Here is a 27,696-nt window from a genome sequence, read left to right on the forward strand (position 1 = left end):
CACCAGCAGCACAGAGATATAGAGCCACTGGTGGCGTGGACATACCACGATCAGTGAATACTCTTTTAATGGTGAATATAGAATATGATTCTGATGAGGAATTAGAGAGGGTAGTCCCAAACAGCTGGAAACACAAGCAGTAAGTTTGTTTGAATTCTCTTTGGTGTTCTTTCCATATTTGGAAATCCTTCTTATTCATTTACATTTAATTCTGCTGCTTTAAGAATTTATTACGGCTTTTTTAAATTTAAATGGTTTTCCATTAAAATGGCCTTGAAAGTCTAATGCCAAGAAAGTGGGATGAGGATTAGTCACCCTCCTCCTTCACTCTTATAGATACAACAATAAAATTAACATTCCAATTCAAATAAAACGGTTTACCAAAATGTAAAGTTCACCAAATACTGACATTGAATATTACTATATCATAGGTGCATATAATGTTTTGACTTTGAATGATTTGGTAAATAAAGACCATCATAATGTGGTCCCTCCCTTGTCTAGACTGATACAAGCAGTCACCATCATACCTATGTTTATACATGTGGTTACCTTCATACCTACGTACAAGTAGTCCCTCCAAAACCCACGTTGATAAAAGAGGTTTCATAATGCCTACATTGGGATATTCGGTAACCTCTTATGCCTAAGGTAATACAAGTGGTGACCCCAGACCTACGTTGGTACAAGAGCTTGCTTTTAAACAAAATATAATCAATGGTAAAAGTACTGGAAGCACCAGTGTCATTTTCATTTTCCAGTTGTCATTTGATGGTGTCATTTTCACGAACTATCAACCTAGTTTCTTCTCGGACAGTTGTATATTTCTTTACGCTTCATTTGTTGAAAGATTGAATGTTTGCTATGGCAACGTTCCCCACCTACGAGTTTTTGAACGAAAATCCAGTCAATACTATATTCATCAATACAATATAAAGCATCTTCAATATACCCCTATAAACACTTCTTATTTGGATCTCTGGCAGTTAACATTAAGAAGTGAATTAGGTGATACTTAGCAATAGCAAAAGGTTTGGCTGTGATGAAATGTCATTTTTGACCCATTCAATAAAGTGATAGTTAATTGGAAAAATGCAGTCGTTTGTCTATTGATTGCTCTCTCGCTACTCTTGGTCCAAGACAAACGGGTCATGAAATGGAATATCACAAAGGCTATTCACCAGTGTAAAGCTATGGTCGACACTTAGCTATGGGTTATTCATCAGTGTGAGCTATGGTCTTGGCAGTTAGTTTCCTAAGTTGATTCGCTCTGCAATACCCATAGCTAAGAAATATATTGTATTGGCTACCACGTATTTTGAATCTTCTACACTACGCGATTAGAGATCTTACAACGATAAAAAAAAGTCTTTCGGAAAATCTTAGGTTTAGGGCACTATCCTTTGGCGAGCGATTGAAATCTTGATAAGGTGAAAAAGGTTTTAAAAGGTAGATAAATACTGCATCGATCATCAGTCTCTACTCAGGTTAGAAACGAAATACATCACTCTTGTCAAAGAAGAGGAAACCAAGGAAGAAAATTGTTATTTCAAAAAAGAATTTCTTCTCCTTAGAGTGCTAATCCCATCCATCAATAACTTTGTCTTTAATTCTTTTCAATGAGGAGCATATTGGTGTGAATATAAAACAAGGTTACTATGAATAATTCTACACCAAAACAACCACTCTCTGAAAACACCTATTATCAAATTTCTTCAAGTGAAGATTTTTTCATGGGTTGGTATTCTACATTGTTTTATTTATATGCGGCAGTCAACAAATCTGACAATGAAAAGCCAAGTCCTACTGATGGTGTATCCTATGAAAACTGTGCATTTCATAGTTCATTTAGACATATCAGTGTCTAGATAAATGGAACATTGCCTAGCACTAGCTACAATCTCTCATATTATACGAGCTACAAAACGTTCATATTGATGACACCAAAGTCATATAAGGAATGGAGTATTTTGGCTAATGGATAAGAATACAAGACAGAAACTGACTCTACAAATATAATTAGAGAGGTTAAAACTAGTGAATTATATTTAATTGGGAAAATAAAGCATTTGATATTTAATATAACCCAATGGCTACCACCTTATATTAAAGTGGATATAAAGTTAACGCTTGCCAAATCCAATTTCATTTTGCTAAGGGTATTTATCACAGAGTCCGATGTAACAGTCTCTCTCACCTTGGCAGTACTCCATGTGCAAAAGTAACAGGCTATGAAGTCTGTTGCTTTGGCAGTAGAAAAACGTAGAGCTAGTGAAAATAATGTCAAACTGCTTGTTTCTCATACAATCACCAATCAGCGTTATATTGCCACGATTTTAAGCACCTTCGCCGACTCTTCATTTATCAATGGTGAAATTCCTTCAAAGTTGGCACTGGGATTTGTAAAACTACTAGTGCTATAGAATCGTGGACAAGTTCCCCTTACATATTTAAAATATTTGGACTTCCCTCTCTTGTTTGTAAAGTAAATTGAATCCCACTCTCAATTTATCGCTAGATAAATCCTATCAGACTCTGTATGAGATGACAATGCAGACTCTATTTTGAGATTTACAACTATTTGGACAACCCTCGCCTGAATGACTTCCTAGTGGATAGAACACTTTCATACCTGTAAAATATTGATTTCAGTGCCCTCCGACTAAAATGTTCTAACAAATTTGGTAAATTTGTTTATTAAGTAAAAGCGTAAATACATAAAAATGTTTTTTTCTCTTCTTTCGATTTCTTCTTCTGCGTATAGGTAGCCGGTAGCCACTGAGAACAACTAATGGTTATAGATCATCTGGACTCTCTATGCATTGATCCTGATATAAAGTCAGGGTGACATGTTTTACTCTTCATCGCAACTTCACTCTTATTGTATCTCTTTGTGCAGTCAATGATGTTTTTTTCACTCATACTGTAAAATTTACAGGTTTCAATTTGTTTATTTTAAGCAATATCACATACATGCGTTTGGAGAGTCACATTTTCTAACAGAAAAAAATATCAGCATGATTATAACCGTATAGTAGTCATCGTAGTCTTTGTGTAATATTAGTCATTGTCTTCAAAGCGAAGATGTAGAAACTAGATTCTCTTGTTATTCTCGCAGTTGATGCTTAGACCTGATTCTTCGTCCCAAAAAAATTTAAAACCTCGACAATACCAGTATCTCAAATATAAATTAAAGTCTCATTTAGGGTTCTTTCCAACCATACCAGGATTGGTATTCTCCCAATGATCACATTTATCTTGGCAACAATTGGAGCATAAGAATTATCTAGTGTGAAAGTCGTGAATCTGTTTGATACAGGAATTACGTATTTAATTTGTACTGCATATAGTCTATGAAATTTACATGGATTGCATAATCTAAACTTTTCATTATACTCGTCAATCTATATCTATAAAAATAAGTTGTCTGTGTGTGTGTGTGTCGAGTGACGTCATGTTTATGTGTCGACTGACGTCATGTTTGTCGACTGACGAAATTACAGACCGGGACATAGGGACACAAATGACGACCGGGACACTGGGACATAGGGAATATAAATGACGACCGGGACACTCAAAGAGAAAGCGACCGGGACACAAGGAATGTTCGATTAGCAATCACCATCAACGAAGCACCGGGACACAAATGACGACCGGGACACAGGAAATATAAATGAAGGGCACAGGGGGATATATAAATGACGACAGGGACACAGGGAATGTTCGATTAGCAATCACCATCAACAAAGCTCAAGGACAATCATTAGAATCATGAAAAGAGGTAAAAAACTAAAAACTAAAAAAAGACCAATTCTAAAACGAATGTATATACAGACCGGGACACCGGGACATAAATGACGACCGGGACACCGGGACACAAGGAATATAAATGACGACCGGGACACTCAAAGAGAAATTACAGACTGGGACACCGGGACACAAATGACGACCGGGACACAGGGAATATAAATTACGACCGGGACACAGGGACACAACTACAACGGGGACGCCGGGGGGCACATGGAGATATATAAATGACGACGGTGACACAGGGAATGGTCGATTAGCAATCACCATCAACAAAGCTCAAGGGCAATCATTAGAATCATGAGGTATAGATCTGAATACGGATTGTTTTCCCATGGACAGTTATATGTTGCATGTTCAAGAGTCGGTAAACCTGACAATCTATTTATATGCACAGACAATGGGACAGCGAAGAATGTTGTATATTCGCAAGTTTTACGAAGTTAAAAACATATATATATATATATATATATATATATATATATATATATATTCACAGGTGGGACATAGGGACACGACTACAATGGCACGTAACTAATATGGCACGTAACGACTAACGCGCGCGGGGAGGCTTGGGGGCACGAAGCGCCCCCACCAACTAGGTGTTGGGGTGGCGCGAAGCGCCACCCCAACAGCTAGTATTTGTATAATTCTTTCAGGATGACCGGCTACCTAATGTATACATGCATAGTGTACATGTATGCAACAAATTTTTTTCATTGTTTACTCTCTTACTGCCAAAACGAAACTAACTTACGATCGACAAAGGGAATGTTTTTTTCTAGTTCTAGAGAAAGAGGAGGAGTAATTGAGTGACATCACACTTCAAATCAATTAAACCTAATTGGACAGGATTTTCTAATTGTCAACTTATTTGTTGTTTCATGAAAAAACACAGTCTGAAAAATCATTTGGAAAGAGTGTTAAACCCTCATTGTATTTCTAAGTAGTGTTTATAAGAAAATCCGCAATAATATTTTGTTTTGTTTCAATTAGTATGTCAATAAATTGAATAAATATGCCTGGGCCACGACCCATAAGCATCTTACAATAATTCAAAGTTGGAGATTCACCTTTCATAATATCATTAAGCCTTTTTTGAGAGAACATTTTCTTTTGTTCTTATAACTTTTGAAATTGATCATTTAGATTCAGATTTTTCCCCAAAATCAAAAGATTCCGCATTATTTAATGTTTCGTAAATCCATCCTTTTTTAATCGTAACACTCTCACAGCCGATTACAGATTAACTAACAAACCCAAAAATCCTTTCTACTTTGGGATATCGCTAGAAAGAGCAGAGGTAACCTACACAAAAATATCTAACAAGGAAAAAAACTCTTTCGATATAGAAACTTTTTTATTTCATAATTAAATTAACACATACATCACTCATTTTTCTCATACTAGTCCAAGCTATTCTTCTCAATATATTTCAATATTGCCTTTAAATCAGATACAAGTCTAAGTATATGCATTTTGTTAAGTTTTGCTGCTAAACATAACTGTTCCTCCAATTTGAATTTGCTCAATGATATCACGTATTGCCCTAACATCTCATCCCATTCAAGGCTTAGTTGACACCTCCTTGTGATTTCTACTGCTAAGTTTGGCACTCTTGTATTTGTATCATTGCTGCCAACTCGACTATCAACTTCCAATAGCGTAAACAAACCTCTCATTTTTGCTACTATGTCATATCAAATAAAAACTTGTTGAAAAAGACATATTCAAACTGTTCTCTGTCTGAACTTTACTTTCTTAATAATAAAAAGCACATCTAAAATCCAGCTTTATATTGGATCTCGTAATTACGGTTGGTTACTAGGGACTCATGTAAGTATGCAAATTAGGTTTTCCTGTGAATATGCAAATTATGTATCACTTGTAGCATAGGCAATTAGGCTGCTAGGGAAGGTTCATAACCGAATCTTGTTGCTAGACAGACCGGTTTTGAAAATGACATATTTCCTGGACCTGTTACAGGGATACTACTCAGGAGTTAGATAAGGTTCTGTTCAATCCTTACTTGTATGGATCTTCCTGATGGATTTTTCTTCAGAAAAACACTGCAAAGCGCATGAGAGAGCTTGGAATCAAATGGAAACAGAAAACTTTCGTAGACATAGAACATTCTGACGATTTGAAAAAAATATGTCCTAGGTAAAAATTTTGGCAAATTGAATGATTTTTTCGGGGTTTTGAAAGTTTAAGATACAAAAATAAGTTTGAAAACAAATGGTAAGACTAATCTACTTAGACTAGGAATAAATAAAGCTGAGAAGTGATATTGGTAAACGAGTAGATTGATCAAGCAATAGCTTCACTTACATGGGTAGTATTGTTAGTAAGCATGATGGGTAGAGTGAAGATATTACAAGTGGAATAACCAAGGGCTAGGGTATTTTGTTTTTGCCAACCAATATTAGAATATAGGAAGGTACAATGATGACAGAGGTCAAGTATGATTCTGAATTGTTGATGCTGCGGAAGACGATCGAGTGATCCCAGGGCTTATCGTATCGACCCAGTAATTCTAGAATGTCGTGTGAGGACTCAATCTAACGGAAAGTAAAAGTTCTAGTGCCCTTTTTAAGTGGTCAAAAAAATTGGACGGCACCTAAGCCCCCTCCCATGCTCATTTTTTCCAAAAGTCACCGGATCAAAATTCTGAGATAGCCATTTTATTCAACATAGTCTAAAAACCTAAAAACATTGTCTTTGGGGACAATTTACTCTCCAAGAGTCCCCGTGGGAGGGGTTGCAAGTTACGAACTTTGACCAGTGTTTACTCATAGCAATGGTTATTGGGAAGTGTACAGACGCTTTCAGGGGGATTTTTGGTTGTAGGGGATGGGTTGAGGGGAGGGGGTTATAAAGGAGGAACTTTCCATGGAGGAATTTGTCATGGGGCAAGAGAATTTCCATGAATTTTTTTAGCATATTTTTAAAGAACAATAAAAAAATAAATATGAAAAAGTTTCTAAAACTAAAAGTAAGGAACAACATTAAAATCTGAAACGAACAGAAATCATTACGCACATGATGGGGTTCACCTTATCTTAATACTTCACTCTTTACGCTAAAGTAATTTTATTGATTTCAACTATTTATTTTACAGCCTTTGTGATTCAGGGGTCATTCTTAACGAATTGGGACAAAATTTAAGCTTCAGTGTAAAGAGCGAGGTATTGACGAGGGGGCAAACCGCCTCATATACGTAATAAAAACGTACAAATTTAGACGTTCCTTACGTAAGTTAGTTCGTGAGTTACGTGCATTTTTACTAGTAAAAACGTTCGTAAAATTAAAAGTTCGAGTTACCTTTTTAAGTAACCAAAAAATTGGAAGGTAACAAGGCCTACTTCCCCGCTCCTTTTTTCCTCAACATCGTCCGATCAAAATTATGAGAAAGCCATTTATCCAAAAAAATAAATTAATCTGCATTATTCATGTGCAGAGAGCCAAAGTCAAAACATGCATTGTTGCTTCTTACTTCAGTATGTAAAGAATGTCGCTCCTTACTTTCAGTTACAAAAACTTGTTTTTTTATTTAATCCCGATAAAATCAAGTTCTTGAAATGAGTAAAATCGGTTTCTCTGTCTACATTCGGAGATAATTAGCTTAGTCTCAGTCAGATATACTCCTATAGCCAACAGGTCAGCGGCTGATGCAGGGGGTGAGTGGGTAGATTAGGATTAAAAGTATTTTACCTTGGTTTACTGATTCAAAAAGATCAAGTTGAGAGACTTTTTGCTATTTTAGAAAGTAGCTGATAAATGCGAGTGAAATTGTCAGGAATGATTTCAGGGTCTTAGATTTAACCCAAAAGGGTGGTATGAAGCTACTATCTCTACCACTTCCTCATTTAAAGTGCTTAGAAGATTGGATGTGTGACACGTCAATAATTATAAAATTTTGACCAAAAAATTTTCTTAGTTTAAAATTTGTAATCTCTTTTTAATTGGCTTTTGTTCTAAAAATGTAATTTCTAATATTTAAACAGGATTTTAAGCCAAATCTTGTCCTGTTCCGTAAATTAGTGATATTTTATGTTCAAACTTTTTAAATTCTTGTAAGTCAAGATTGAACAAAGGTACCAGGCTCAAAACGCTTTTATTGTGCCTCATTTGAGCAGCGGCTCTATTTTTTTAGGGCTTCAATTTTATTACACGAAGATTATAAAAGTAACTAAAGAGTATAAAAGTGATCATGTAAGGTCAGTTCCCTTTAGAAGGAGAAGAGGTGGAAGTAGGTACTTCAAAATATCTTCCCAAGGAAGCATTGAAGCCATGGATTCATTCCTATTAGTTTTATTTATATTCCTCGAGATATACAAAATCCCTGTATTCTGAATTTTGCCCAAGCATTGATGACAAATTTGGCTAATTATTGACTCTAGTTATCCTTAGTACTGCCAATTGACTTTTCGTATTTCTACAGGGCAACCTTAGGTTTACACTTTTAAAGATATTACTTAAAGTAACATTTTAAAAGTCTTTTAAAGACTTTTAGAAATTACAACTTTTTTTGCTAACAGTGGAGTTCAGCTCGATTTTGTATCAGTAGAACTACGTGATTAACTACGCAACGCTTAGAGTAGAATGAAATAAGATCTCAAAACTAGTTTTCATCAATCAATTAGGTGCTGAAGAATTTCTTAATTAAAAGATGATTCACTGCATTGAGCCTGGACATGGCAATCAAAATTACCTTCGTATGCAATGTCTTTAGAGAATAGGAGCGAATGAACCTAATCTTGATAATAGTGAGAATGAAATCAACTTCAACCTGGACACACAGTGAGAACTGCTTTGAAAATGAACGTTCTCTTATATTTTTCAGCCTGAAACTAAGCTTTCTATACATCCTGAATACAAAATACCTAAAGCAGAAAGGGTTCGAGGATCGCATAGACGAATAATCCGTAAATTAAACTCATAATCATCTCAGAATATGTGTTTGCAAGCTAGGCTACTAGACTGATTTATCGTACGTACCTCCAACAGGTTCAGTTTCTTCTACAACAATCATATTGACGTTTTTTATTCCCAGATAATTTTGAAAACTATCTAACATTGCCTCTCATTCCCAAGACCAGACTGAAATAAAACAACGTATATCTCTGGAACCAAAATACGCAAGTTTTTGAGGGCATTGGTGAGCATGCTTTGGAAAACCACAAGTAGCCAATGCGACACTGATCTTGAGGAAAAATGTCTCGTTTTTTCATACACTTCAACGATTTGTTTAGTGTCTCATAAATTATTGGAACGTGGTTATTAAAATCATTCGCAAGTCTATAAATAAAAATGAAGGTAGTTATACAAGGAAATTCACCTGAAAGCCTAATCAATGGAACATTGTTATTAGTCGGATTTCATGTCATTTAATTAGTTAAATTTGGCTGAATAAACTTGGTGGGTGTCTAGTGGTTACTAGATAAAACATAAGAGGCGCAACAGCTTTGTGATAAAATTTAACAGTGCTCAATCCAAATAGAATAAAATATGCTCGAGTGAATAGTTTAAATCATAATTTTTTTTTCATTTAAATTTTTGTGCTACTAGGATAAAAGCTTCAAAAGCAGATCCTATTTCCGTTCTTATCTCAATTGAGAAGTTCGAAGGACTATTAAAATTAACATGTTCATCCCTTTTGTCCATCAAAGACACTCCTAACTTTTGAAAAAATTCAAATTTGGCTTTGATTCTAGCTAAAAAAGAAAAAAAAGGCAGAAAAACAATCTCTAGGCCAGCCTTATTTGATTTCTATTCCACATTATTTATGTGGTACTAATTGAAAAAAATAAATAAAAACAAGTTCTTGAAAGAGGAATAAAGAGCCATGTTAAACTTAAGACCAGCAGAAATAAAGTTCTATAATGATTCAAACTCAAAACAAAAGGAATTAGTATTTAAGAATAAGCAAAACCCAAAACTAACAGAAATTAAAACAAATGATCATATCAAGTATAAATATAGTATTTAATACAGATAGATAGATATACCTTAAAACAAGAAAAATTCTAATTAAATATTCAAGTAAAATTAAAATGAGCAACAATTACTTCAAGCATGAATTTGGTTTCTCCCCTCCCCCTCCCCTAACCGTAAGAGTCCTGAGGTGAATTGTTTCATTTGAGTTTTACTGAAAACTATTTGTATTTTAAACAGAGTGCTATACTTTTCAAAATACTGACGGAAAAAAAGTCTTTAGTAACCGAGATGTCTAGACAGAACTAACGAAAATAAATTATATATTTAACTAGCTGTTGGGGTGGCGCTTCGCGCCACCCCAAGACCTAGTTGGGGGGGGCGCTTCGCGCCCCCCCCAAGCCCCCCCGCGCGCGTAAGTCGTTACGCGCCATAATAGTTACGCGCCATTGTAGTTGTGTCCCTATGTCCCACCTGTGAATATAGATATATATATATATATATATATGTATATATATATATATATATATATATATATATATATATATATATATATATATATATATATATGGTTTTAACTACGTAAAACTTGCGAATATACAACATTCTTTGCTGTCCCATAGTTTTTACCTTTTTTAGTTTTTTTTAGTTTTTTAGATGAAAATTTTTTTTAGTTTTTTCCTTTTTTTCTTTTTAGTTTTTTATTGGTTTTTACCTTTATGTTAGCTTATTTTTCAGTTTTTTCCTTTTTTTTTAGTTTTTTTTATTTTTTATTTTTTTTAGTTTTTTACCTTTTTTTAGTTTTTTTAGTTTTTTTAGTTTTTTTAGTTTTTTAGCTTTTTTACTTTTTTTATTAGTTTTTAGTTTTTTTGTAGTTTTTGCCTTTTTTTAGTTTTTTCAGTTTTTTTTTTAGTTTTTTATTGGTTTTTACCTTTATTTTAGCTTATTTTTCAGTTTTTTCCTTTTTTTTAGTTTTTTTTAGTTTTTAGTTTTTTTAGTTTTTTACCTGTTTTTAGTTTTTTTAGTTTTTTTAGTTTTTTAGCTTTTTTATTTTTTTATTAGTTTTTAGTTTTTTTTGTAGTTTTTGCCTTTTTTTTAGTTTTTTTAGTTTTTTAGCTTTTTTATTAGTTTTTAGTTTTTATGTAGTTTTTGCCTTTTTTTAGTTTTTTTAGTTTTTTAGCTTTTTTATTTTTTTTATTAGTTTTTAGTTTTTTTTGTAGTTTTTGCCTTTTTTTAGTTTTTTCAGTTTTGACGTCACCTGATCCAGTTTTTTCAGGTGACGTCACCTGATCCACGATCCACAGATCCACAGACAACTTATTTTTATATATATAGATAGTTTTTTTTTTTTACTTATGTCCTGGTCGTCATTTATACTCCCTGTGTCCCGGTGCTTTGTTGATTGCTAATCGAACATTCCTTTTGTCCTGGTCGCTTTCTCTTTGAGTTTCGTCATTTATTTTTTTCTTTTTTAGTTCTTTTAGTTTTTACCTTTTTTAGTTTTTTTTAGTTTTTTAGATGAAAATTTTTTTTAGTTTTTTCCTTTTTTTCTTTTTAGTTTTTTATTGGTTTTTACCTTTATTTTAGCTTATTTTTCAGTTTTTTCCTTTTTTTTAGTTTTTTTTTATTTTTTATTTTTTTTAGTTTTTTACCTTTTTTTAGTTTTTTCAGTTTTTTTAGTTTTTTAGCTTTTTTACTTTTTTTATTAGTTTTTAGTTTTTTTTTGTAGTTTTTGCCTTTTTTTAGTTTTTTCAGTTTTTTTTTAGTTTTTTATTGGTTTTTACCTTTATTTTAGCTTATTTTTCAGTTTTTTCCTTTTTTTTTAGTTTTTTTTAGTTTTTAGTTTTTTTAGTTTTTTACCTTTTTTTAGTTTTTTTAGTTTTTTTAGTTTTTTAGCTTTTTTATTTTTTTATTAGTTTTTAGTTTTTTTTGTAGTTTTTGCCTTTTTTTAGTTTTTTTAGTTTTTTAGCTTTTTTATTAGTTTTTAGTTTTTTTTTGTAGTTTTTGCCTTTTTTTAGTTTTTTTAGTTTTTTAGCTTTTTTATTTTTTTTATTAGTTTTTAGTTTTTTTTGTAGTTTTTGCCTTTTTTTAGTTTTTTCAGTTTTGACGTCACCTGATCCAGTTTTTTCAGGTGACGTCACCTGATCCATCCACAGACAGACAGACAACTTATTTTTATATAGGGGAGAGGGGGGCGAAACCGTACGTTTGTGAGTTTTTGACCCCTATAAGATGTTCTTCTAAAGATACAAACTTTGTTTTTACATGAACAGAAAGCTTAAATATTCATCTTTCTTAGGATTTTTTTTCAATGACTTCCATCAAGTCGTTTCTCAGTGAGACCCAAAAACATATGACGTCTTAAAGTGTCCGAAGTCGCCCCTACCGTGGGGCGACTTCGGACACATGAGGGGCATTTTCGGACATCTATTAGTTAACGATTCAAACAGTGCATTCAGATAATATAAAAGTAGCAGAATTAACTGGAATATCAAAAGAGCTCTAAGGGTATTTCACATTATTATTTTATGGCATAGCGAGACAAGTCACACCCAAATACAAGGCCTACATCAAGGGGCTGAATGCGATGAGAGCAATGGAGAGGAAAGGTCAGAAGATGAATGCCATTATCTTTGCACAAGGAAACTACTTCAATTGAAATATGTCTTTCATGATTGTCGAACAAGAGCAAAGCAGGATTCTCTTTGCAAGGTTTAACTTCATTCTGGAAGTGCTACAATGAACAAACGAAATTTTCCGAGGTCATCCATCCACTGCGATGGGCTAAGCCAATGCATCCTGGTGGTCCATCTTGATACATTCTCTCAGGAGCCTTGACTCTTGGAAAAACAAACACTGATGGAATAGTCTGACCAGTTGCAGACACAATGCACAGCATTGTGGTATTTTCCCCTCTTTCTGCCGACACGGTCTGTGCCACCTGTTTTGCCCCCTTTTTAGCAATCACGTTTGGAGCCTGAAAAACTGTGGGTACACCTGTTTCGTCGCAATTCCAAATCCTACCAGGACGAAATTGTAACTTGCTATACAGTCCCTGAAGATTACGAAAGAAGGCACCAATTACAGTGGGATTGAAGCCGGCAGCACAAGCCTGGCTTGTATTTTACGGTTTTCTAATGGACAAAGTGGCATTACGCTTAATAAATACTTTAAACTAGTCAAATCTTGCTCCTTCATTCAGCTCCCAACTTGGTGGGAATTTGAGCTTCAGAGTTGTTGCCCATTGTTAGGCTAACTTTCTCGTTGCATTTTAATTTAGTCCGTGTTTCAATATTGAGCAGTTTTCGAGGTATATAGCAAGATCTCTCTCTTATTTGGGAGTTAAAACGAACTTGGAACTCTCCCGAACACTATCATTATCATTGTTTGCACTTGGGCTACCCTGCTCAAGATCTTGCACTTTACTCTTGTAGCGTTTCACGGCATCCACAAGGGTAGACTTCTTCAAAGAAAATTCTTCCGCGGCTGATCGGAAAGATGAATTCTCATTTAAGACTTGTTGAGAAAACATACTTCAAAAATAGTTCTTTGCCTGGGTGTCTGGATTGATGAATAATAGATTTTAATATATAGTTTGTTGTGGGATTCTCGCGCTGGGGTGACCTCCTCTGTTAACTCGTATGTTGTATGTTTTTTTTTATGACGAGATGTTGTGTTTTTTCTATGCATTTATACTGTCCCAGCCTTACGAGCTCTGCTCTCTATTGGGGCATAATATTGTTTTTGTTTTTTGAAAGTTGAATTTAATAAGTTCCTATTCCTAGTCTATAATAAAATTGAAATATTTGGTAATTTCCTAGCCCTAGCTACTTCCAATTCCAGACTCGGAGATACTTCCATCAGCAATGGGTGAAACCGGACACCTCGAAATGTGTCCGGAGTGGCCCCCAAAAAAACTGTCCGGAGTCACCCCTTATTGACGCCATTTTGAAAATTTACCTTTTTTTGGAAACCGCCAGACATTTCTTGATGAAAATTACGAGGAAAATACCGGAAACAAACCTCTTATGATCCTTCTAACTTACAAACCTGTAGCTAAAATAGCTTGGACAATGTTTGACGAGGACTTTAGGTGTCAAAATTTCCAGAGAGTATATAAAAACTTCTTAACCTCTTATCTCAGTTGTCTTTGGCATCAAATATTCAAAACTTCCGCCTAATGTGCGCTACATGAATGGCATCTAGCAGCGATTTTCTGAATGTATTAGTTAAAAGACTTTGGACGAGAGGTCCAACGGACGGTTTCGCCCCCGTGTGGTTTCGCCCCCCTCTCCCCTATATAGATATTTATTGATTATCAATCCTTGAAAAATATGTATTTCAAGTTTTTTTTCACTTTAATCTATTAATGTTCTTAAACGTTATAAATATATAAAAAACATTTAAAGTTTAATTTATTTTCTTTATCTGCAAATGAGGCTATAGGATTATGAAATTTTACTGTTAAGGAAGGGGAGGGGAAAATACCAAAACCCCTGTTTGAACTAACTTTTGTTCTTTTTAATTTTGACTTGAACACCCAATTTAATTTTCATTAGTTTTAATATCTGTTTATTTATCTGAAGGCTATAAGTCGGCGTCTCTTATCTTTATTACATAAGAAAACTAGTTTTTTTTAACTGAAAGTAAGGAGCGACATTAAAACTTAAAACGAACAGAAATTACTCCGTATATGAAATGGGTTGTCCCCTCCGCAATCCCTCACTCTTTACGCTAAAGTTTGACTCTTTGCCACAGTTCTACTTTTTAAAACAATTAAAAACTTTAGCGCAAAGAGCGAGGGATTGCGGAGAGGACAACCCATTTAATATACGGAGTAATTTCTGTTCGTTTTAAGTTTTAATGTCGCTCCTTACTTTCAGTTAAAAAAACTAGTTTTTTTATGTAATTTCTGAACGTTTTTGAATTAATGCATGTTTGATTTTGGCTCTCCACACATAAATTATTAAAATGAAATTTGTATATTAATTCCTTTTTTGGCTAAATGGCTTTCTCTTAGTTTTGATCAGACGATTTTGAGAAATGAGGGATGGGGAAGGAGGCCTAGTTGCCATGCAATTTTTTTCGGTTACATAAAAAGGCGTTTTTTTGGTTTTATTAGTAAAAAATATACGTAACTTAAGAATTAACTTTTACGTAACAAACTTTTATATTCTTTAATTTTTATTATGTATATGTGGGGGTTTGTACCCTCGTTAATACCTCGTTCTTTACACTAAATCGTAAGTTTTGTCCCAATTCTTTAAGAATGACCCCTGAATCAGAAAGGCCGTAGAATAAATAGTTGACATTACTAAAAATACTATAGCATAAAGAGCGAGGTATTTATCTCCTCCTAAATACCTCACTCTTTATGCTAAAGTATTTTTAGAACCCCTCATATGCATAATAATCTCTGTTCGTTTTACGTTTCAATGCTACTCTTTACTTTCAATTGTAAAAACTTTTCCACGTTTGTTTTTTCATTGTCTTTTTTATAGTAATTTTAGAAAATTCTGCGCCCTTTTCATTGAATTTCTGTTCCCTCAAGACATATTTCTCCAAGGAAAGATCCTCCCATATAGCCCCCTCCCCTCAACCCCACCCCCAAAACCAAAAAAAAAATCCCCTGAAAACGACTGTACACTTGCCAATAACCATTATTATATGTAAACACTGGTCGAAGTTTGTAACTTGCAGCCCCTCCCCCAGGGACTGTGGGGGATTAAGTCATTCCCAAAGACATAGTTATTATGGTTTTTGACTATGCGGAACAAAATGGCTATCTCAAAATTTGGATCTGTTGACTTTGGAGAAAAAATGAGCGTGGGAAGGGGCGTATGTGCCCTCCAATTTTTTAGGTCACTTAAAAAGGGCACTAGAACTTTTATTTCCGTTAGAATGAGCCCACTTGCGACATTCTAGGACCACTTGGTCGATACAATGACCCCTGGGAAAAAAAAACAAAAAAAAAACAAATAAACACGCACCCGTGATTTGTTTTCTGGCCAAAAATACGAAATTCCACATTTTTATAGATAGGAGCTTGAAAATTTTGCTATAGGGTTCTCTGATACGCCGAATGCGATGGTGTGATTTCTGTTAATATTCTGTGACTTTTAGGGGGTTTTTTCTCCTATTTTCTAAAATAAGGCAAATTTTTCCAGGCTCGTAACTTTTGACGACAAAGACTAAATGTAATGAAACTTATATATTTAAAATCAGCATGAAAATCTGATTCTTTTGATGTATATTTTAGCATCAAATTTCCGCTTTTTAGAGTTTCGTTTACTATTGAGCCGGGTCGCTCCTTACTACAGTTCGTTACCACGAACTGTTTGATACTTGATATGATCATTTATCTTAGTTTCTGCTGGTTCAGTGTTTCATAAATTTTTTAACAGTAAATTCAGGTCGTTTTGATTTTTAATTATTATAGGAATTTATTTCTGCTGGTCTTAAATTTGTTATGGCTCTTTACTTTTCTTTGATATATTTATTTTTCAGAATTTTTCTTCAACTAATTTCTTTTTGTTTTGGATTTCCGAAGTTCGTTATTGGTTGATTTAATGAATATTTTTCCAGATTTCAACTTTGGCTTAAGAATTAAAATATTTGATTCTAATTTGTTAGTTCTAATTAGCGTGTTTTTTTTTTTGTTTATTTCAACAGTCCCTTCAACGATCCCTGAAAGGTTAACTGAGTGCCATTAGCCATTCCTAAGATATTGTTCTTAATTCATTTTGACAACCGGGATGCACAAATTGTCTTTTGATCAACTGTAAAAAAAAAACTCAACATCTTGTGAAATAGCTTAATACCCTTAACTGTTTCTGAGATATTTCACTGCACAAAGCGTTTTAAAAAGATGGATATACACAGTATCTTTTGATTTAGTTCAAAATCCCCTGGAAGTTTCAACTAAGTGTCATTAGCTGATCCTGATATAGTGCACCTTCGCCCTTTTGAAAACCGGGATGCACATAGTTGTATATTTATTGATTTTAATATTCCCCTCAACATTCTTCGAAAGATTGAGCTTCATACCCTGAGATATTGCTGACTTGTCGTGCTCATAAACTTAATGCACATTGCGTCTTTTAGTTTTGTTTAACATCCCCCTTAGTTATCCATGAAAGTTTTAACTTAATAACCATAACCATTCCTGAGATTAATATAGATACACCCAGGTGGACCAATTGTGACAATTTGGATGCACCTAGTGTCTTTTGATTTAGTACAGCATCACCTTCAATATTCCCTGAAATTTTCAACTTAATAACCTTAGCCATCTGTGATAAATTTAGCCATTTTGACAACCTGTAGGCAATAAACATACCCTTGTGCCGGTATAGTGGAAAAAGCTGTGCCTCCAAATGGGGTGAACGCAGGTCCAAGTCCCATACCGGGCAAGGGAAGAGAAATAATGTCCATAATCCGTAATAATTTTTTTAATTTATATACAAAATATTATTATAATGAAAACCTCAATGAGTAATTTTTCACCTTTTTTACATTATTCCCCGTAGTAGCATAATATTTGTAGGCATGAATACATAATGAGTCGGAGGTAATAGGCTTGGGACTCTCTGTGCAGGATTCCGACTCTTGATGATAGAAGAGCCTTGCCAAGTGCTGAAAACCATGTTGTGACCAAAATGGGCCCAGGATTGCACAAAACCTCCAACTTACTGGAGGTCCCAAGGACTTCTTGCTGTCCGGTTCTAAACCGGCTTAAGCGCTTCGGTGTAGACTTGAGAAGATATGTTGGTCCCCATCCTGCACTGGTATCCGGGATCACTGCTTTTCCTGAGGCCAAAATAATCTCAAAGATTTAAAGAACATGAAAATTGGAGCTTGGAATGTTACGACGTTAAAAAATGACTATCGCATCGACATTTTGACTGACGAATTCAGACGGTTTGAACTGGATTTATTAGGAGTTTCAGAAACTCATATCTCAGGGGTAAGAAGCATGAAATTAGGTGACATTTGTTTACTCGGGCAGGAAGGATGGGGTACATAGACAGGGAGTAGGGCTCATGATGAATAAGGAAGCTGCTAAGTCTTGTTTAGGCTGGGAAGGTATTAATAATAGAATACTAATTGCTCATTTTTTGACTAAAAAGTTTAGGGTATCAGTTATAGTAGTATATGCCCCCTTTGAACCACCTGATGAAGATACTAGTGACTCAGATGAATTTTACTTACAGTTACAGGAGCAAATAGACAGGGTACCAGGTAGAAATATGGTGTTTTTGCTAGGAGATTTTAATGCCCAGGTTGGTAGAAATAAGGATAGATGGTATTCTAGCCTAGGTAAATTTGGTATAGGAAAAGAAAACAGTAATGGCTATAGGCTTTTGCAATTTTGTAGGTATAACAACCTAGTTATAACCATTACGATGTTTGGTCACAAAATGGCCCATAAGTTGACATGGTATTCACGTGATGGTAAGACAGCAAACCTTATTGATTATGTTATTGTAAACAGAAGACTATCAGGATCAATACAAGATACTAGGGTGTATAGGAGTGCCGTTATTGATGTTAAAAGTAAAGATCACCATCTAGTAGTGTCTAAGGTTAATTTCAAGCTGAAATTTTGGAAGGGTAACTCCCTCCCGGAAAGTTATGATGTTGGTAGACTTCAGGATGAAAATTTGAGAAAAAATTCCAGGAACAGTTGAGTACTAAGCTTGAGAGTTTAAAATTTGACAATGTGGAAGATGGATGGAATAATTTCAGAAAAACAATTTGTGAAGTTGCTGATGGTGTCCTAGGAAGAGTGCTAAGACTGCAACTAGGAATATAAGTGAAAAAGCTGTAGGTTGAATAGAGAGTAGAAGGTGTTTGTATAAGAATTATCTGAGTGATAGGTCGTATGAAAACAAAAGGAATGTAAAGAAAGTGGAGAAAGCATTAAAATATGAACTAAGGAGATGTGAAGTGGAGGCGATGGATAAAATTGCTGAGGATCTGGAAGATGCAGCTAGACGGCATAATAGTAAAATATTATACTGGCATGATAATAGATTGAAAGGGAGTAACCAATCCGGACTAGTCCCAGTTAAAGATAGAAATGTGGCCACAATTAGTGATAAGGAAAAAGTTAAAGAAAGATGGGTGGAACATTTTGAGAATGTGCTAAACCGAGATACAGTTGCAGGAAAAGATATAGATGCAAATGAAAAAGTTTGTGATACCTTGGATGTGAAGGAAGATTTGTTTAGTGAGGAAGAATTAGCGACAGTACTAAAAGGATTAAAAAATAATAAGACCCCAGGTGCTGATAGTATGATCAATGAGTTTCTTAAATATGGTGGCTCTGAGGTTAGGAATAAGCTACTGAAGATTATGAACATGATTTTTGAAAAAGGGGAAGTACCCAATGATTTTAGGAAAACCTTAATTAAACCACTGTATAAGAAAGGTGACAAGAGTGAGTGTCGTAATTATCGAGGCATTGGTCTGGTCTCTGTAGGTAGCAAATTACTGAGTAATATGATACTTTTTAGACTGAGACATGCTGTAGACAAAGTTTTAAGGGAAGAACAATGCGGTTTTAGAAAAGGTAGAGGATGTGTCGATCATGTTTTCACTCTTAGGTTAATAATTGAGAAGTCGCTTCGTTGTCAAACACCTTTGGCCCTCAGTTTTATCGATTATGAGCAAGCTTTCGATTCTGTTGATAGAAGAGCGTTAAAAAAGGTCTTATCGTTATATGGTATACCAGAAAAATACATTAAAGTGATTTGCGCTATGTACGAGAATAATACTGCTGCGGTTAAGTTAGGAAATGCGGTAAGCAACTGGTTTTGTATTAAATCAGGAGTTAAGCAGGGTTGTGTTCTATCCCCCTTTATATGGATCATTTTGATGGACTTCGTCTTAAGGAGCCATTAAAGGAGCCGTCTTAAGGCAATTGGAGACCATGGAATCAAATGGGGAGGAAGAACGCTCCTGGATTTAGATTATGCTGATGATTTAAGCATATTAGATGAAAGTGTGAGCAAAATGAATGAATTTTTAGAGGTTTTACGAGTTCAGGGTTCTAAAATAGGCTTGAAAATTAATGTTAAGAAGACTAAGTCACTAAGGCTAGGAATAAGTGAAGATGAACAGGTGACATTAGGTAACGAAAAGATTGATCAGGTTGGGAGCTTCAGTTACCTTGGTAGTATTATTAGTAAAGATGGTGGGCGCAGTGAAGATGTTAAAAGTAGAATAGCTAAGGCTCAGGGTGTTTTTTCACAGTTAAAAAAAGTTTGGAAGAATAGAAAGATAAGTCTACAAACCTAGATTTGAATATTGGAAGCTACAGTGATGAGAGTGGTCAAATATGGCTCTGAAGCATGGGCACTCCAAAAAGCAGATGAAAATTTACTAAATGTTTTCCAGAGAAATTGCCTACGGATTGTTCTGGGTACCCGGCTGACTGACCGTATTTCAAACAGTAGGTTGTACGAAAAGTGTGGTTCAATCCCGCCTTCTGGGGCTATAATGAAAGAAAGGTTGAGATGGCTAGGCCACGTTCTACGGATGAAGGATGACAGATTACCGAAGATTGTCCTTTTTGGCCAACCGTCTGGGGCTACACAGAAAGCAGGTCGTCCTTGTCTGGGTTGGGAGGATGTCATAAATAAAGATTTAAAGGAAATGGGAACTTCCTCGGAGGGTGTCAAGAGGGAGGCTTTGAATAGATTAGGTTCAAGGAGGAGCGTGCGTAGCTGTGTTGGCCTCAGGCGGCTTGGTGCTGCAGTGAGTTATTAGTAGTAGTAGTAGTATTTTGACAAGCAGGATGCAGTTAAACTCTTTAGATTTAGTGTTTTAGTCTTAGGTATAATAGTAGAAAATGCAGTAGTATTTGCAGTCACAGCTGCGATCGCAGTAGTAGTAGCGGTACTCCTGGTAGTACTTAAAGTCAAAGCCACCGTTGCAAGTAGTGACAGTCACAAGTAGTCACATTCGCTAGCAGTCGCGGTTGCAAGTTGTCACAATCATAAGCGGTCGTAGTCGCAAAAGTCACAATCGTAGTTGCAAGTACGACTGTAAAAGCTTCTGAAAGCAGTCACAAATAAATGTACTCACTGTCGCAAGTAGTCAAAATCCCCGTTGCAAGTTGTTGCAGTCATAAGTCATGAGTAATCACTGTTGAAGTAGCAGTCGTAGTGGTAGTATTAGTAGTGGCCCTGAAAGTTTGGTGTAAGTGACCACTAGATATTCCTACGATATTGTAGATTCCCATTATTGCTACATCGATGAACAAGAACGTTTCTTCCGAATAACCTAAGCATTGCCTGAGATATTGCTGATGCGCCGTGCATGCAAAGAACATACACAGAGTGTGTTTTGATTGTGTTTGCGAGTAGAGTATTCACAGATGTCACTAGTAGAAGTAGTCACAGACGCTAGCAGTTGCAGTCAGAGTTGCGAGTAGTCGCAGTCACAGTCACAAGTGCTCGTAGTCACTAGTAGTTGTCGTCAAAATTGGAAGTAAAACAGATGCAAATAGTTACTTTCGCATGTCATCTTAGTCACAGTCGCAAATAGTTCCAGAAGCAGTCTAAAGTGAGTGCAGTTGCATTCATAGTAACAATCGCGGTAGTTGTGACCGTGAAAGTTTAAAGTGAATACCGTTTCCTATTCCAAAGATATTGCACAAACGCCTTTTTGCAGATAGCTTGAATGCACACAGTGAAGGTTGTATCCAGGGGGATAGGGTTTTTGAGCCCCCCCCCCCTGATATGTCTGTCCAACTCGTAAACGTAACAAAATGAATATAAGAAAATTGTTGATGCATTTTTAAAAGCTTTTTTGGTAGACCCCCCCCCCGAAATTTTTTTGCAAACCCTCACCCTCCCCGAAAATAAACCTGGATATAGTCCTGCACACAATTTTCTTTTGCTTTAGCTCAATATACCCTTCAACATTCCCATATATTTCACCTCAGTATCCTTGACCTTTTCGGACAAACCCATGATCCAAAAATCCCCCATTTCCAGTGATAAGTCCTGTATCTAAAATTTTCTATCAGTATTAAGAACGGTATCTAAAAGAACAAAAGGAGGGAGCTGGTTTATTTTTCTGACAATCCGCTCAACATTGTCTGAAAGTTTCACCTTAGCCTCCTAAGCCTTTTTGAAGACTCAGGACAAAACATACCCCATTTCCATAATAACCAACCTTGTATATGAGCAACAGGGAACTTGCATATCTCACATCCCTTGACCCAGGGGCCACGGGGAGCTATGCCACCCCTGAAAGGATAGTTAGTTGATCTTTAGACTATTTTGAACAAGATGGCTATTTCAAATTTGTTATCAAATGTCTTGGGAGGGAAGGCAATTTAAAATGGCACTGGGAGAGGACTGGCTGTCCTCCAACCACTTTTCCCTTCGATCGCTTTTCATCACGTCCTTTTACACACCTTGAAAGTTTAAACTAAATACCCTCAGCCATTCCATAGATATTGCTGATACAAGCTTTTGACAAGCAGCCTGCAGAAAGTATGTTTTTATTGTGTTCAGCATTCCTCTTGACATTTCCTCAAAGTTTTGCACTTATTACACTAAACCTTGTTGGAGACCCAGGATCAAAACATGCTCTCTTTTCCCCATAAAAATCATAGACGTTAACAATGGGCAACTTGAAAAACTTACAGCCATTGCCCCAGGGGCTTTGGGGGGTTATACCAACACTGGAGGCACAATTATTTAGCTTGGGACTACTTTAAAAGAAATGGCCATCCCAAATTTTGATCGAATTTATTTGGGAAGAAAAGCGCGTGGGAAGAAAAGGGAGATGGTTACCCTCCGATCACTTTTGACTCTAAAAACGACACTAGAACTTTCAATTTCAAACTGCATGAGCCATACCCTCTATATGACGAGACCCTGGGAGGCAAAATAATGGATAAACAATAAGAATACGCTAAAACGTTACGGCTCTCAACGCGGTCCCATCCCATAGTAACCAAAAGTAAAAAACTCGGTAAAAAAATTGTATTGAGTGAAATAATTGCCATCTGACACTGATTCAGGAATGATGACCATTATTTCGGTTCATTTTAAAAGTGAAACTTTATTACGAAAAAAAATGTATGGTGATTTTAGGGAAATCCTGAAACCCCTCAAAAATGGTTTTTAGTCAAAATGAAAAGTGCACCATTGGAATTAGCATGGTCGGAAACCTTGTACAAAGGAATTACAGTCCCCCATCTTGAAAAATAAGCTAAGTCCCATTTTTGCTTGAGTAGCACTGATTTTTTTTTTTTTCATTGCTTGTGGTTTACCTAAGCATCATATAAATATGTTTAATGGCTTATTTATAAGCTATTTCTCATATCTACGTGGTTTGTATAAACTTTGCCATCTGCAAGTGCCGTAAGGCACTGAAAAGAGCACTTTTTTTTACCATTTCTCAAGGAGTAGGGGCTATCTTGCTACCAGAAATTCGTATATAGATGTGTAATAGCTCATTTACAAGCTATTGCTCATATCTACGCTCTCTCTATAGATCCCAGAATCTACATGTGCCAAATGGCACTAAAAATTGCACTTTTGGTGTCACATCTCAGGTGGAAAAGATGGAGCTAGTAGGCTACAAGAAATTCTTAGAAAGATATTTAATGGCTCATTTAAAAGCTATTAATTATATCTATATGATTTTATCAATTCTATCATCTGCAAGTGCCATAAAACACTAAAAATGATACCTTTTTGTCACTTTTTAAGTGGAAAAGCTTGGAACTATAAAACTGTACCATTGTAATAATTCAATGGTCCAAAACCCTTAAATGGAGGTTCACAAGAACCCCTCCTGTGTACTACCTCTCTGATTTCCTTATTATTTTTTTAATTGTCTGCTTCAGTAGGCTACTACAACGCTAACGCGAATAGCAGGCTACCACATCTCCGTAGAGATATGTTTAATGGCTCGTCTTCAAGCTATTACTCGTATCTACATGCTTTTTACATATTCTACCGTCTTTTAGATTTCATAGATTTCAATGTTAACTAGTCTCTTGAGGGAATTCACTATGAACTCCTTGTCTTCAAAACGGTCAGCCGAGGGTAATGCTCACAAAATTATTATTGAGATATAAACTGCTCTTAAGAGGAAGAAGCTCATAGAATAACAAATAATTGGATTTTGAAATTCCACATGACTATTCCTGGACGTTCTCCCTCTCCTCCTTCTGTTCGCAAATTTTATCTTCACCAAATATAGTTTAATGCTCTCACTCCTTACAATAGAAAATTTAATTAGCTCAATGTCTTAGAGTAGCCAATTACAAATGTATCTATTGAATACGGTCTATGCTTTTGGTGATGACATAACCCTCTATAGTCCCTGGAAAAAGCGCTATAGTCTACGCAATTATGGTCCTACGACAACCTATAGACTGAATTGGATTAACAGGCACCTGAGACGTCTTAGTTCATTTAGTAGAGCGTTAGACTTTAATTAAGAATGTAGAGAGTTCAAGGTCTTCATTTTTTTTCAATCATTGTTTTGTGCTTTCTATATAATTATTTTTCTGATAATTCACTATTTTTGTAAATGTGATGCCCTTATTTTTTAAACTTTTCAAGCACATTTATTCAAAAGGGAATGTAGGTCATCCAGTTTCGTGATTTGCAGCTATATTCCTATTAGATCATTAAATCCATACCCCAACCCCTTTCCACTTAGGGATTGGAGAATTGCAGGCATGTGGTTCTAGAACCACTCAAAGTTGTATATTAAAAGAGGGATTACTTATTATTACATTTACTTATCAAATTATTTGCTTATTTTCACTATTTATTAGACAGGATAAAACCGTTTGTAATGTATATAGAGAAATCATTGTACTAAAAACCTATTTGCATTTTTTTTTTCTTTGATGTTTTTCTAGTTGTCAGGTTACATTGCGATTTGCAGTCATGTGGTTCTAGAACCACTCAAAGTTGTATATTAAAAGAGGGATTACTTATTATTACATTTCATCAAGTTTAGTCCTACCCATCAAAAGTTTTAAGCCTGAGAAAAATTTGCCTTATTTTCGAAACAAGGGGGAACCATTCCCCTAAAAGTTATAGAGCTTAATAAAAATCACATCATCAGGTTCAGCGTATCAGAGAACCCTGCTGTAGAGGTTTTATGCTCCTATCTGCACAAATGTAGAATTTCGTATTTTTTTGCTAGAATTAAAATCACGGATGTCTGTTTATTTGTTTTTTCTTCCAGGGGTGATCGTATCATACCAGTGTTCCTAGAATTCCGCGAGGTAAATCATTCGAACGGAAATTAAAAGTTATATTGCCCTTTTTAAGTAACTAAGAAATTGGATGGCAACTAGGTCCCCTCCTGCGCTCATTTTTCCCAAAGTCGCCAGATCAAAATTTTGAGATATTCATTTTGTTCAAAATAGTCGAAATATCTATTAACTATTTCTTTGAGGACGATTTAATCCCCGACAGCCCCAGGGGAAGGGCTGCGAGTTATGAAATGTTCCTATTGTTTCCATATACTATTTGTTGGTGAGCATACAGACGTTTTCAGGGGGGATTTCTTCTGGTGGGGGAGGGCGGGGGGATGGAGTTACGTGTTAGGAGCTTTCTACGGAAGAATTTCTCATGGGGGGACGATAATTTCTATAAAGGGGGGCGCTGGATATCCCAACATTATTTAAAGACGATCAGAAATTAAATCAAAATAAAACAAGATTTTTCAACTAAAAGTAAGGTTTAACATTAAAACTTAAAACGAACAGGAATTATTACGTATACGAGGGTTTTTTTTTCCTTGTCAATACCTCGCTGTTTACGGTAAAGTATTTTTAGTAATTTCAAAAGTGTTATTTATTCTAATTAAACGGCCTTTGTGATTCAGGGGTCATTTTTAAAGAATTGGAACAAAATTCGAACTTTAGCGTTAAGAGCGAGGTATTGACAAGGTTGTGAACCCCTTCATATTGCGTATACGAAGAAGGTCGCCCCCTCGTCAATACCTAACTATTTACGTTAAAGTTCGAATTTTTTAAAATAAATGTCAATATAAACAATAATTTGTTTTTGTTATTTTGCGGCCAATTTTAGCATTGAATTTTACCTTCAGCAGCCTCATAACTATGATTGTTATGCGAGAATAAACCAAATATATTGTATGTGTTTGGCATGTGATTGTTATTAAATATATAAAAACCAAGTTTTTTCCAACTGAAAGAATGGAATAACATTAAAACTTAAAATAAAGTGAAATTATTACGTATATCTTTTAAAGATCTTTACTTTCATTCATTTCAGTCATCTGAGAACTGCTCACCTTGTGACTCTCATTTCCATAAGAATAGTTTCGACTTCTTTGCCAGTTTTGTTACTGTGCCTTACAAATAAGTTCCGCAAATATCGCTAATTTAAGTTACACGGGAGAATCTTTTCACAAAGAAATTCTCGTTGGAAACAGGAATTTTCCATGGAGGGGGAGCTGGATTTCCTGACACTATTTGAAAATGATCAGCAATTAAATAAAAAATAAGTTTTTTCAACTAAGAGTAGGAAGCAACATTAAACTGAAAACGAACAGAAAATATTACGTACATGAGATGGGTTGCTTCTCATCAGTAGCTCGCTCTTACGCTCAAGTTCCTTTTTAACTTTAAAAAGAGAATATTATTATAATTAAATAGCCTTTGTGATTCAGGAGCTATTCTTAAACAACTGAAACAAAAATCAAACTTAGGTTATTATAAGGTTATTATTAGTTTTAAAAAAGAGAATTTAAAATGCAAATTTTGTTTTAATTATTCATGTACGGTGAGCCAAATTCAAAACCTCCATTAATTCAAAAACGTTCTGAAATAAATTAAAAAAGTTTTTTTTTTACTGAAAGTAAGAAGCGACATTAAAACTTAAACAAACAGAAATTATACTGTATATGAAAGGGGATGTTCCTCCTCAGCGCCCTGCTCTTTACGCTGAAGTTTTTCTTTGTTTTACAAAGTAAAGTTGTGACAGAGTCAAACTTTAGCGTAAAGAGCGGGGCGTTGAGGAGGGGGCATCTTCTTTTATATACGGAATAACTTCTGTTCGTTTTAAGCTTTAATGTCGGTCCTTACTTTCAGTTAAAAAACACTATTTTTTTTTATTTATAATAAGGTCAAGATCGGTGTTTTTGCACAGGAGAAACTTATTCTATCATGTCTAGAAAAAATTACCTTTAGGGTGTAAAACAAATTTGACAGTTATTAACATGAAAAATTAAATTATACTATGAAATTATTTGTAAGTGAACGAAGCAATTTTGCGTTGCATAGCGAAAAAAAAAAATCTGGAACTGGCATTCAACACTGACTTTTCTCGAATTATCTCCAAGAAATATGAAAGACATGTGGAATGTTGTTATTCGTTCTCAGGAAGATGTTTTAATGATCTATAGGACTACGAAATGATTTTTTTTTATTAAATTTACTTTCCCAGCTATCATAGTTTTTTCTTTAGAAAATTTTTTAATATTGTATAAACTTCATTTAAAGTTTTCTACCCTATTTCACAAAATGTCCTTTCCAGAAAAAAAGCAAGAACCAATAATTAGACTGATTCCTTGTACAGAAGTGACAACAAATTAAACAAAAAAAAATTCAGCAACAATCCTAAATGCTTTATTTTTTTTAGGTTTGCTTTTACTGTACCCAAACTCCTCTATTGTTTTGTTTTCAATGAAGAACTAGTTTTCTATAATCATACAAACATAGGGAAATATAATTCGTTGTTTTATTTGTACTAGTTTTACTGATATATGTTACATAGACTGTGAAACAATAAGTTTTGTTCGTTTAAGTTTTAACTTCGCTTTTTACTTTCCTCAGAAAAAAATTTCTTTTAAATTTATTCTCAAACTAGGACGATTTAGAATATTTAATGTCATACAGCGGGCAAATCATAAAAGTTCCCACGGATCACAGAA

The 27,696-nt window shown here is 34.9% G+C and overlaps 1 protein-coding gene and 1 long non-coding RNA gene across 2 annotated transcripts in view; one reads left to right on the plus strand and one right to left on the minus strand.

Annotated features, from left to right (window-relative positions):
- LOC136034808 (uncharacterized) overlaps positions 1-8,964 on the minus strand; it is a 64,390-nt gene extending 55,426 nt beyond the window's left edge. The window contains exon 1 of the mRNA XM_065716232.1: positions 8,809-8,964. Coding sequence (XP_065572304.1) covers positions 8,809-8,887 — 79 coding nt within the window. The 5' untranslated portion in view covers positions 8,888-8,964. The remainder of the gene's footprint in view (positions 1-8,808) is intronic.
- Positions 8,965-9,070: 106 nt separating this feature from the next.
- Positions 9,071-27,696, plus strand: part of LOC136040347 (uncharacterized) — a 55,679-nt gene continuing 37,053 nt past the window's right edge. The window contains exon 1 of the long non-coding RNA XR_010620691.1: positions 9,071-9,126. This is a non-coding gene — a long non-coding RNA (uncharacterized LOC136040347). The remainder of the gene's footprint in view (positions 9,127-27,696) is intronic.

The sequence above is a fragment of the Artemia franciscana genome, chromosome 2, assembly GCF_032884065.1.
Source record: "Artemia franciscana chromosome 2, ASM3288406v1, whole genome shotgun sequence".
In the NCBI taxonomy this organism is placed as follows: domain Eukaryota; kingdom Metazoa; phylum Arthropoda; class Branchiopoda; order Anostraca; family Artemiidae; genus Artemia; species Artemia franciscana.